The sequence below is a fragment of the Anolis sagrei genome, chromosome 5, assembly GCF_037176765.1.
Source record: "Anolis sagrei isolate rAnoSag1 chromosome 5, rAnoSag1.mat, whole genome shotgun sequence".
Lineage (NCBI taxonomy): Eukaryota > Metazoa > Chordata > Lepidosauria > Squamata > Dactyloidae > Anolis > Anolis sagrei.
Genome location: NC_090025.1, coordinates 200,570,499 through 200,582,512, shown reverse-complemented (window position 1 = coordinate 200,582,512; position 12,014 = coordinate 200,570,499). Strand labels below are relative to the sequence as shown.

At 57.3% G+C, this 12,014-nt stretch overlaps 1 protein-coding gene across 6 annotated transcripts in view; it reads left to right on the top strand.

Annotated features, from left to right (window-relative positions):
• The window catches only part of SBF1 (SET binding factor 1), a 38,803-nt gene that overhangs the window by 3,219 nt on the left and 23,570 nt on the right, over nucleotides 1-12,014 (top strand). For 3 of the 6 annotated variants that reach the window (XM_067469428.1, XM_067469427.1, XM_067469425.1), the window contains exons 2-8: nucleotides 7,795-7,880; nucleotides 8,582-8,719; nucleotides 8,895-9,038; nucleotides 9,395-9,505; nucleotides 10,260-10,286; nucleotides 10,959-11,064; nucleotides 11,292-11,424. In XM_067469428.1, the coding sequence (XP_067325529.1) occupies nucleotides 7,795-7,880; nucleotides 8,582-8,719; nucleotides 8,895-9,038; nucleotides 9,395-9,505; nucleotides 10,260-10,286; nucleotides 10,959-11,064; nucleotides 11,292-11,424 (745 nt within the window). The remainder of the gene's footprint in view (nucleotides 1-7,794; nucleotides 7,881-8,581; nucleotides 8,720-8,894; nucleotides 9,039-9,394; nucleotides 9,506-10,259; nucleotides 10,287-10,958; nucleotides 11,065-11,291; nucleotides 11,425-12,014) is intronic. The other 3 variants (XM_067469429.1, XM_067469430.1, XM_067469426.1) reach the window with 1 other exon arrangement.

Below are 12,014 nucleotides of genomic sequence, written 5' to 3'. Positions count from 1 at the left end.
CCGATCTGATATCTGCAGGCAGGGCGTTCCACAGCCGAGGGGCCACCACTGAGAAGGCCCTGTCTCTCGTCCCTGCCAAGCGCACCTGTGATGCAGGCGGGACAGAGAGCAGGGCCTCCCCAGATGATCTTATAGATTCTGTGAAAAACCATACAGACCCAGACCAAGTAATTATGCTTTTAAACTGCCAAGATTTTAACAATTACCTTTCATTGGCCAGATTCCTGAATGAAGTCTGTAAATTGCAACAAACGTGAAGTTTCCTGCTGTAATTTATACTGTATACTGTCTTGTTTTATATTTCAGTAAAGGCTTATTGGGTTGGATTGGATTGAAATGGCAGGCCGCAGCCCTTGTGCTCTGTAGGTTGTAGCTCAGACTTCTTCAAACCGTGGCCCTCCAACTGGTTGTGGCCTCCAACTCCCAGAATTCCTAACCATTGAACAACCTGGCTAGGGCTTCTGGGAGTTGGGGCCCAAACAGCTGAAGGGTTGCAGGTTGAAGATGTTTCATGTTTCAATCTATCGGAATGCTGATGAGCTTTCTGGGTTTTCTGTTTGCACAAAGACCGACCCAAAAGCCGTCCAGAAGCAGCGCTTGTTGGCAACAGAGAACGGCAGGCCTGTTGGGTCAGTCGCGTTGGCTTGTGCGGTTAATGTGGCCACACTAGAGCTGCTGCCTTTGGGAAGGCTGGATGTTTTGGCTCCATTCTTTTGTATGCAGGAGCAGTGTTCTTATCAATATGTTCGTTTTTAATGGGAATGTTGACGCTGAAGCAAATTGCCATCTGTTTGGTGGGCTTTCCTCCTTGGGGAGTGGGTGCTCCGGCTGCAACAACCACTGTGTGGCTCCGGAAGCAGCCACGTCAGGAGGCCAGCGCTCTCCCCGCAGGGCTCTCCGTGGGCTGGACATGCAGCCAAAGAGGGCAGGAAACAACCTCAGCAATGAAGCAACTCTGGGGGTCATGTCTGGCTTTTAAAAACAGTTGTTTTCATTGCAACAAACCATGCAGGTGGAGGCCAGGGGTGCAACAGGCATGGGCAAGCTTCGACTCTTCTACCGGCTGTAAGGAATTGTGGGAGTTGAAGTCCAAAGCACCTGGAGAGAGGGCTGAAGTTGGCTCCCGCCTGTGGAGCTACAACCTGTGTAGAAGCGCCACTCCTCTGGTTTTCCAGGAGCATCCTCATCCTCCTTTTTTGGTGTGGAAGGGAAGTCTGTGGGTGCCGGGATGGACGGAGAGCTGCCTTGCGCCCAGGGCTGCGGCCATCCTGGCGAGAGAAAGGGGAGAGCTGCCCCGAGCCACTTGTTCCCCTTTCCCTGTCCTGCTGAAAGCCCCTTACTACAAGGACCCCCCGCTCTGGGGAAAGGGCCTCGCACTCCTGAGTCGTAGCCCTCCCTGCAGTGCTAGGTGCGGGTTCTGTTGGCGGACCCTGCTAGAACCCAGCAAGTGAACCTTCCCAGGGCCGCCATTGGTGGGTGCAGGAAGAGAGGCTTCCTGGCCGTGGTCTGATGCCGTCTTTGGCGGAAGCTCCTTGCCTCCGGTTGACCAGTCTGCAATTCCCAGGTGAAGCCGTGGGCCTGAGCTGCCAAATGAAGACGGGGGATTTTGTTACAGAGATTCTTCCTTGAGGATGTATCGGATTGACTCAGGCACCCGCCCTGGGTTTTCTTCACAAGCCCTTGTGGTGAAGAATGGGGACATATGCTCTTGCTTGTCTTCCCACACTCAAGGTTATGGAATGACTCACCCAAAATGGCCCCAAACCAAGACGGGTAGCGGTCCTTTGCTGTGTGAGGAGGAGCCTAAAGCTACAGTCAACAACTTGAAGTTGGAAGGGGCTCCCTCGAGGCCATTGGGCCCCACCCCATCCTGCTCCACGCAGGACCCCCAGCAACAGGGAGCTGCCCGGCTTCTTTCCTGCTGAAGCAGCCAGAGAAGGGGGAGACCCCTCGTCCTGAGGCAGGTGGGCCCATGGCAAGGCAGCCCCGGCTGTCAAAAGGTCCCTTCTCGTGGGCAGTTGAGATCTGACGTGTAACTTCACACCCTGGGACCTGGTCTGTCTCTCTGGGGCACAGGAAGCAGGCCTGCCTTTTCTGCCAGTTCTGTCTAAAACTTTTGTAGTCCAGTTTTCTTTTAGGGGAAGTCTTTTAGTCCCGTCCCGTCCCATGTCCTCCCCCCCCCCCCCGCATATAGAGTAGTCCTGCTGCAGCAATCATATAATGTCCTGGCTTGGAAGGTCATGGTTTGCAAGTCCCAGTAAAAAAAAGAGTTGGATCTCATTGTAATCTTGATTTTAGATATCTCTTGTAACCAATTTGTTTTGATGGCATCCACTTGCGGCTTCCTTTGGGCCTGAGGTTAATGTTGTCGTTTTTGTTTTTGAATGAGGCTGTTGTGAAATGTTATGGTGCGTGTTTCCTGGCCGGAGGAGGAGACGCGTTATCCGTGGCTCGTTGCCGGGAGGCTGAAGGGAGAGGGGTCCCAGGAGGCCTTATTCATAGAATCATAGCCTTGGAAGGACCACATGGGCCATCCGGCCCAACCCCCTGCCATGCTGGAAAAGCACAATCAAAGCACCCCCGGGGCTTGAGCCTTCCCACATACACACAGTTCTTCCCGCACTGGGCTGCCTGGCCTGTTTGTTATTGATGCTCAGCTTCTGAGTTTCCCCTAAAAACATAACCATTGCACTTGGTGTGTTCTCTGCGTTGGCTTTCAAAAAGAAGAAAGGAAAAAGCAAAGTTGCATTGGGGGCTATGGCTGTATAATGAGCCTTGGTGCATGGAAGGGGCTGCTGGAGAGGAGCTGACCCATAGAGCCTTGAGCGGGAGACCCGGGCAAGATGGCAGCCCCTCTTGTGCACAGAGCCAAGCCTGGCCCTCCGCAGCCCTGGGCACAGTGCCCTCCTTGTTCTCCTGTCCTTCGGGAGGTCCGCTGCCCCTGTGGCCAGGCCGGGAGAGGGAGGGGGGATGTGGACGGATGGACAGGACACAGGCCGGGCATTGTCTCTGCTGCTGCTGACACGGGATGCTCCTCCTGGGGGGGGGGGAAGGGGGCAGAGGCTGGAACCCTCCTCAGATGTGCATTTGCATATGTGGGGATGTGATGATGGCAGGCCTGGCAAAGTGGGGTGCATTGTGTCTGGGCAGCCCCACATAGGGAAGGGGGGTTGGATTTGAAAGAGAGAGGGACAGGTCAGTCCATCAGTGCCGGGTTTGCAGGCTCCCCTCCCACAGGGCAAAGGAGCATGAAGGGACACTCTGCTTGCGTGTCTGCGTATGTTTACATGTGTCTGGGGCCTCCTGTTTGAAAATGGCAGCAGAGTCCTCAAAGTGGATGGGAGGTTGCCTCCTGGGCTGGCTTTGGATTTTGTTGTACAAGGTGGAATGACAATAAGTTATTCTGTTTTATTCTCTTCACTTTCCCTGCGACAGGGCTGCCCCCCCCCCCCAAGTCAGCTTCTGTGCTGTAGCAATACACTGGGGCGCGGGAGGCAAGTGGGGGGGGGGGGCTGCACTGGCACTTGCCTTGGGTCGGGGCCCATGTGCCCCCCTGCAGCCCCAGGAGGAGAAGGAGCCGGGGGGACTGTGGGGCATTTCGTGGCCATTCCCCTCTAGAACACTTTGCAGTGAAGCCGAGACTGTTCTTTTCTCAGGAAGGGGAACAGAAATCTCTCTGACAGCTCTTGAAATATTTATAGTCAATTACCATATTGCATCATAAAGTCCCTCCTGAAAGTGTAATGTATTTATTTATTTACTTTACTTTACTTTACTTTACTTGTATACCGCAGTTTCTCAGCCTGACAGGCGACTCAACGCGGTTTACAACAAAGGTACAACAGTCAACAATATACAATTTAAAACCATAAAAGCATAATACACAATCTTGACACAACAATAACAACCCATGACTAAAATCGTGATCCAGTTTCGTCGTCCATATTACCATTCCTGTAATCATCACATTCATTGCACCGATTAACCAAATGCCTGTTCGAACATCCAGGTTTTTAATCTTCTTCGGAACACCATTAGCGAGGGGGCTGATCTAACTTCCATAGGAAGGGTGTTCCACAGCCGAGGGGCCACCACAGAAAAGGCCCTGTCTCTCGTCCCCGCCAGCCGCACCTGTGAAGCAGGTGGGATAGAGAGCAGGGCCTCCCCAGAAGATCTTAGGGTCCTGGTGGGCTGATAGGCCGAGGTACGTTCGGATAGGTAGGTTGGGCCAGAACCGTTTAGGGCTTTAAAGGCCAATGCCAGCACTTTGAATTGAGCCCGGTAGCAGATCGGCAGCCAGTGGAGCTGGTGCAGCAGAGGAGTTGTATGCTCCCTGCGCTCCGCTCCTGTTAGTATCATGGCTGCCGAACGTTGGACTAATTGTAACCCTGTGTGTGTGGATTGGCCTGTGTATGTGATCCTTTCAGTCAGCAGAATATACTTCTGCCTGAGACCCTCAGACAGGGAGGAGGGAGCAAGCTTGTTTTCTGCTTCCTTGGAGACTAGGACGCGGAACAATGGCTTCAAACTACAAGAGAGGAGATTCCATCTGAACATTAGGAAGAACTTCCTGACTGTGAGAGCCGTTCAGCAGTGGAACTCTCTGCCCTGGAGGGAGTGTGGTGGAGGCTCCTTCTTTGGAAGCTTTTAAGCAGAGGCTGGGTGGCCATCTGTCAGGGGTGATTTGAATGCAATATTCCTGCTTCTTGGCAGAATGGGGTTGGACTGGATGATGGCCCATGAGGTCTCTTCCAACTCTTTGATTCTGTGATTCTATGATTCTTTCTCTGGAGTTTTACAAGCAGAATCTAGGTGGCCATCTGTCAGGAGGGCTTGGATGGTGCCTTCCTGCTTGGCAGAAAGAAGGAGGTCGGGCAGGATGGCCTGGGGGGGGGGGGGGGTCCTTTCAAATCTTTTGATGTATTCATTCATTCATTCTTCCATAAACAACTGTGTGATGGAGTCTCCTTCCATCTGTCAGGAGGGCTTGGATGGTGTCTTCCTGCTTGGCAGAAAGAAGGGGGTTGGACTGGATAGCCCCTGGGGGTCCTTTCCAACTCTAGGATTCTGTAGTCAGCGGTTAAGGGATTACTTGTGGGTTTTTTCGGGCTATATGGCCATGTTCTAGAGGCATTCTTCCTGATGTTTCGCTTGCATCTATGGCAAGCATCCTCAGAGGGAGTGAGGTGATTGTCTTTCTATTAACTGTCGTGGTCAGCTGAGGCTGCAAAGCAACCCTCGCCTCCATAAGGCGTCTAACGTAAACATTGCCCCCAGTCCCCGTGGCCTCCCTTTGTTTCCCCCCCAACGGCCCCGACCAAGGCCCTGTGGCCGTCTGCCTCCCCTGACCGCTGCCTCGGGCCCTCGCCCCCAGCGCTCTCGTGTGCTCGCGTGTGCTCCCTCGGATGCTGGCCCCGACATATGTAACTCACAGGCCCTGCGTGTTCCAGCTAAAGGGATGGCCTGCAACCTCCTCTGCTGCCAAATCTCAGCGGCTGGAGGCTGGAACTGACCAGCTGTGATTTCCCCCTGTTGGCCGGCCGGCCGGGAGGGGCCGGAGCTCAAGCAAGCAGCAGTTTGGCAAATAGCAGGGGAGCTGTGTCTATGGTGGGCTGGAGGGACCATAAATAGCACCATCGATGGCTGGTTTGCGCCTCAAAATAGAGCTGTGGTTCTCTGGGGAGGAGAGCTGTCCTGGTGGGAGCCAGCTGGACGCCCAAAATAGTTCTCCCAGCCCAGTGGGCACTCTCTCTCTCTCTCTCTCTCTCTCTCTCTCTCTGTTTGGGGTCTGCGGAGGCCAAAAGGCCCTTTGCGGGGCCTGCAGATACAGCTGGTGTTGCTGTCCTGGTAGGTGGACACCTGGCCAGGTGAGGCCAGGCACTGAGCCTTGCCCTTCATTGGGAGACGCCTGAACCGCTGCCCTGATGCCAGCTGGGAATCGCAGGCCACCCCCGGAAGGGCCCACCACTGCCACGGACCTCTGCAGGGACTGATCCACCAACGGGCAGCTGGGCAGAAGGCCCGGGGGCAGAGACGGGTTGGCTTAAGGCTCCGTGAACTGAGGTAGAAACGGAAGGGATGCTGAAGAGAAAGCCCAGCTCTGGCATTAGAGGGCAGATTCCCAGGAGCCATGTCAGGAAATCCAAAAAGGATGGTTATAATAATAATAATAATAATAAGAAGAAGCAGTAGTAGAATCCTAGAATCAAAGAGTGGGAAGAGACCTCCTGGGCCATCATCCAGTCCAACCCCATTCTGCCAAGAAGCAGGAATATTGCATTCAAATCACCCCTGACAGATGGCCATCCAGCCTCTGTTTAAAAGCTTCCAAAGAAGGAGCCTCCACCACACTCCCTCCGGGGCAGAGAGTTCCACTGCTCAACGGCTCTCACAGTCAGGAAGTTCTTCCTCATGTTCAGGTGGAATCTCCTCTCTTGTAGTTTGAAGCCATTGTTCCATTGCGTCCTAGTCTCCAAGGAAGCAGAAAGGAAGCTTGCTCCCTCCTCCTCCCTGTGGCTTCCTCTCACATATTTGTACATGGCTCTCATCATATCTCCTCTCAGCCTTCTCTTCTTCAGGCTAAACATGCCCAGCTCCTTAAGCCGCTCCTCATAGGGCTTGTTCTCCAGACCCTTTATCATTTGAGTCTCCCTCTTCCTCTGGACACATTCCAGCTTGTCAATATCTCTCTTGAATTGTGGTGCCCAGAATTGGACACAATATTCCAGATGTGGTCTAACCAAAGCAGAATAGAGCATGGGGAGCATTACTTCCCTAGATCTAGACACTAGGCTCCTATTGATGCAGGCCAAAATCCCATTGGCTTTTTTTGCCGCCACATCACATTCCTGGCTCATGTTTAACTTGTTCCCCACGAGGACTCCAAGATCTTTTCCACACGTACTGCTCTCGAGCCAGGCCTCATCGTCCCCCATTCTGTATCTTTGCATTTCGTTTTTTCTGCCAATCTTGCATTTGTCACTGTTGAAGTAGTTAGTATGTTTATTTATACCTCCCTTTTTCTCTTCACAAAGAGCCACAAATTGCCTTATTTCAGGTTAACAAAGGTTCCTTTTTGCATAGGAGACAGGTGGGCATGTCTTGATATGGGCGAGCTGGTTTCATCAGTTGGCACACCAGATGAAGTAACGTTTCAAAGTGGCAACACTACTGACCCTATCTGGAGAAATCTGGCCTTGTGAACAGCCTGTTTTTATTCCCTCTGTGGCTTTCCCTGTGCCCTCAAACTCCCCACCAAGGGCCAAGACACAGCGGGGCAGGGGGAGGCGTTGCACCCCACGCTCGGTTCACAATTAGTGAAGGTGGGGTGTGGTCAGGGTCCAGGGCCAAGGCCCCGCTCTGTAACTGAGTAGCCAGAACCCCCCGGCTTCCCCTGACCCCTGCATGGAGGGGGAGAAGGGCTAATCCTTGAGGCAATGGTTCTCAGCCTGTGGGTCCCCGGATGTTTTGGCCTTCCACTCCCAGAAATCCTAACAGAGAATCCTAGAGTTGGAAGAGACACCGTGGGCCATCCAGTCCAACCCCATCCTGCCAAGAAGCTGCTGCCGTTTAGTATACTGGGTGGGATTTCTGGGAGTTGCAGCCAAAACACCTGGGGACCCACCAGTTGAGAGAGCACCACAGCCTTAAGGGGGGGGTCCCCTCCTCCCCTTGCTGGTCCCGCTGGGCTAGACCCCCTTGCTGAGCGCCCCCCCTCAAGGGGAGCCATGGGGGGGGGGCGGCAGAGGGTGCCGGGCGGGGTCTGACGCACATGGCTTTCCTCCTTGCCTGCAGGGAATGGCGATGGCCAGGGACAGATACTTCAGCGCTTTCCAGAGAAGGATTGGGAAGACAACCCTTTCCCGCAAGGCATTGAGCTGGTGAGTGGCCTGAGGGGGGCGGGCAGAGAGCATGGGGGGGGGGGATTGGGGGGCCTTTGGGTGGGCACACGCCTGGGGGGCTCTGGGAACAGGAACAGTGGGAAAGAGCGGGGGGGGGGGGGTCAGGGGACTTCCTCTTTGGCCCTCCGTTCAGAGCGAGGGTCAGGGCTTGGGGGGCCTGAGCAGAGGAGCCCTCCCCCCCCCCCGATCCCAAATGCGCACACAGGGACTCTTGCACACACGAGGGGAGAGCGCTTCTCTGCGTGTCTCTCGCTTGGCCCTTGTGTGTGACAGGCCTGACTCACTTCTGCGTGGGTTCTCCTAATATTTTGGCTGTGATGGCACAGCCCGCCCACCTGAACTCCCCAAAAGGGCTGCAGGAAGCCTGAGCGCCGTCTTGTGCAAAAAGGAAGAGAGGCCCGAGGAGGATGTGGGCTGGGGGGGGGGCCCTTCTGCCCCTGCGCTCGGGTGGGGGGGGGGGGGGAGAGGCCTTCCTTCCCTGCCACCTGGGAAAACGGCAAAGTGGGAAGGCCTGCCTGCCTGCCATGTGCTCCCCTTGAGTGAAGGGGGTGGGCTGGGTCCCCCCTTCCCTCCCCCTCCCCCTCCCTTCCCCTGGAGAGGGCATAGGGACGTGGAGGGACAGCCCCTGCCTGGATTGATTGATTGATAGATTGATGCCAGTCCGCCCCAATCCCTTGCAGTTCTGCCAGCCGAGCGGGTGGCAGCTCTTCCGTGAGCGGAAGCCCCCCACCTTCTTCATCGCAGTCCTGACGGACATCAATTCGGAGCGCCATTACTGTGCCTGCTTCACTTTTTGGGAGGCCGTTGAGAGGTCCCAGGTAACAGTGGGATGGGGCGGGAAGGGGGGGGTGCCCCATGGGAGGGAGGGAAGGGGGGCTGCGCGCTCCCTGAGGGGACCCCCCTCCACCCCGTCTCCTCCAGTGGGGAGGCCTTGCCCCCGAAGCGTAGCTGGCAGAGGCGCTTGAGGGGGCAGCGGAGCCTTTTCTCCAGCAGCTTCAGAGTCGTTTGCGGAAGGAGGAGGAGGAGGAGGAGGAGGATGAAGAGGAGGAAGTGGCCGCCCCAGTCCAGCCGGCGCAGCTCTTTGCCCCCAAAAGTTTGGTGCTTGTCTCCCGGCTGGACCATGCAGACGTTTTCCGGGTAGGTGCTGCCGGGGGGTGGGGGTGGGGTGGGGTGGGGGGGCTGTTGCGGCTGGACTCAGGACCGGGGCCCAGACAGTGAAGGCTGTGAAAGGCCCAGAAAGAGTCGCATGGACGTATGTCCCGGGAAAGGCGGGGGGGGGGGGGGTCAGTGAGGGAGGCTGATCCCCGCCAGAGGCAAAACTCTTCTTGGGGCGGGGCATGTGGAGCCTTCTCTCCCCAAGGCCTATGGGCAGCCGCCCTGGGCAGCGGGCTCTGCGGGGCCCCTCCCACCCCCCCCCCAGCAGTGGCTCAGGGCTGGCCCCTCCACCCCCGGAGGGTGTCTGGGCTGGCGGTGACTGTGTGTCACTCCCGCAGAACTGCCTGGGCCTGGTCTACACCATCTACGTGGATGGGCTGAGCACCTCCTTGGAGACTGTCATTGGGAACCTGCTGACCTGCACCATCCCCATCACGGGGGGCTCCCAGGTGAGGCCCTGCTTCCTTCCAGTGACCCAGGAATGGGACGCCAGGCCAGAGGTCCAATGGTGCCCCCGCTTCCCACTGGTTGCCCGGGCTTTGGGGGGCCGCCTCCAGACCATCTGGGCTGGGGGGCTGGGGGAGGGGCTGGCGAGGGGCTTGCTCGCTCTCGCGGTCTCTCAGGGCAGCCCACCCCCCCCAGCCGCAGCAAGCCCCTCCTCTTGGGTTGGGGGTCTTCTGCAGCTGCCACTGGGCCCGCTTTGGAAGGAAGGCCTCCGCCGAAGTGCTCCTGGTGGCGGTTTGTGTTGTGTGCCTGCTCTTGTGTGGCCTTACCCTCACCTTCCTGGGCTGGACAGTGGCAGGGCTTTTCCTGCTTGCCCACCTGCTCCTCAGATACCCAGAAGACCCCCCCCCCCGAGTCCTCCCCTGGCCCTGCGTGTGCATCCATGCATGGGAGAGCACGCTTGGACGCCTAACGGGAGGCAGATACTGCCGGGCAGGAGATGTGCCAGGAAGGACCGTTGTGGCTCCCCCCCCCCCCCCCCCCGTGCGTGTCCTTCTGTGCTGTGTCAAGGCCCGGCCCCCTCCTCTCCTCCTTCCTCCCTCCCCTCCGCCATCGCTGCCTCCGCTGCCTTCCTTGTTGTGCCGTTGCTTGCCGTGCTGCTCTTGCGCTCTCCTCTGCCTCTCGCCCGGCCCGCTGCCGCCTGCCTGCGCTGTGTTTCTAATTGACTGTGCTGTTTCTGTCTGTCTCCATCTATCTCAGCCTGACACGGAGGACGAAGGAGGAGCGGTACGCACACCTTTTCTCTCCTGGGGGGCAGCGAGGCGGAGGGGGCTGTGGGGGGCCAGAGAGGCTCCCGTCCGTCTGTCTGTCTGTCTGTCTGTCCCGCAGTCCCAAGGGGGGGGGGGCTGTGTGCAGCTCTCTGTTCCCCTCGGTGTGCCTGTGCCTGTCCTTTGTGGTCAGTGAAGCAATGAGAGAGAGGAAAGGGGTGGACTTGGCGACCTCTGCTGACTCTGTGAGCCTATGAAAGCAGGGAGAGTGGTGGGGGTGGCAGGCAGAGGGGTCTCCCCTGTCTCAGGGAGGGAGTGAGGGAGGGAGGGTCTTTGCTGCTTCCAGTCCAGCCAGAGACTAGGGCGCCTGTCTGTCCGTCTGTCCTCCTGTCCGTGGGCCTCTCTTCCCCCCTCCCCTCCTCCTGTGCAAGCGCTCCATTGACCAGGCAAGAGAGTCTTTGAAGGCAGCGGGCAGGAGAGGAGGCAGGGCACGTCTGCTCGGTGCGGCCGGAGGGGAGGGGAGGGGAGGGGAGGGGAGGGGAGGGGAGGGGAGAGGGGAGGGGTGCACCTGAGCCCCTGAGGAGAGGCAGGGCAGGGCGGGGTCCCTGGAAGGCCGCTCCGGAGTACGACCACCTGGCCTGGCTTCCCTTGCTGAGCCCTGGCCGCGGGGCTTGTGGCTTCTCTCTTGCAGAGGACCATCTCCCTGGGGGCTGGCGACAGGCAGGTCATCCAGACGCCCATCAACGACTCCCTCCCCATCAGCAACTGCAGCGTGGCCCTTCTCTTCCGACAACTAGGTGAGACCGGGGTCAGGCCCCTGCCTTGCCTTGCATCGCTCTGCCCCTTCCCCAGGACCCCCTGGCAGCCCCTGGCCTAGGATGGGGGGAGGGGGGGAGGGCCTGCCACAGCGCCCAAGGTGTGTACTGACCCCCAAGAGCAGTGGGGCGGAGGGCGTCCTGGGTTGGAGCAGGGTGGCTGCCCTGAGCTGAGCGGATGATGTGGCTGGCCTACTCCCTTTCTCCAGGAATCACCAATGTCCTGTGCCTCTTCTGCGCGGCCCTCACGGAGCACAAGATCCTGTTTCTGTCCAGCAGCTACCAGAGGCTGACCGATGCCTGCCGGGCCCTCCTTGCCCTCATGTTCCCCTTGAAGTACAGGTGAGGAAGGGCGCGGGGGGGGGGGGGGGGGGGGAGGGCGGCCCTCAGCTTGCTTCTTCCAGGAAAGACCCCGATTGAGTCTTTCTCGATAGAGTCCAGGAACAGGAGCCCCTTCTCCTGACGTGTTCCCTGCCGTGTCTCTGGGCCTGTGAGTGGAGATTCCTTCCGGCGGCCTGCGAGGCCAATGCCCTCCCTGCCTTGACACGAGTCAGAAAGATGGTCTGCAGCCCCCCCCCCCCCCCCCGCTGCAAACAGACCAGGGCCCCCTCCTCCCTTTTCTCTAAAAATGAGATTTCTCCTTCCTTCCTTCCTTCCTTCCTTCCCTTCCCTTCCCTTCTTTAAGCCAAACCAAGGTGTGTGAGAAGGGCTACAATTGTTGTTGTTGTTGTTGTTGTTATTATTATTATTATTATTATTATATGTATACCCCACTTCATCTCCCCAAAGGGGACTCAAAGCAGCTCGACATAAAAAGGGTTAGCACAGAATTTCAAATATGCACAAATCAAAACAGAATTAAACACACAACAGTATTGAAAACTTCAGCAAAGTGTGGCTTCTGGGGCGCCCTAGAGCAGTGGTTCTCCACC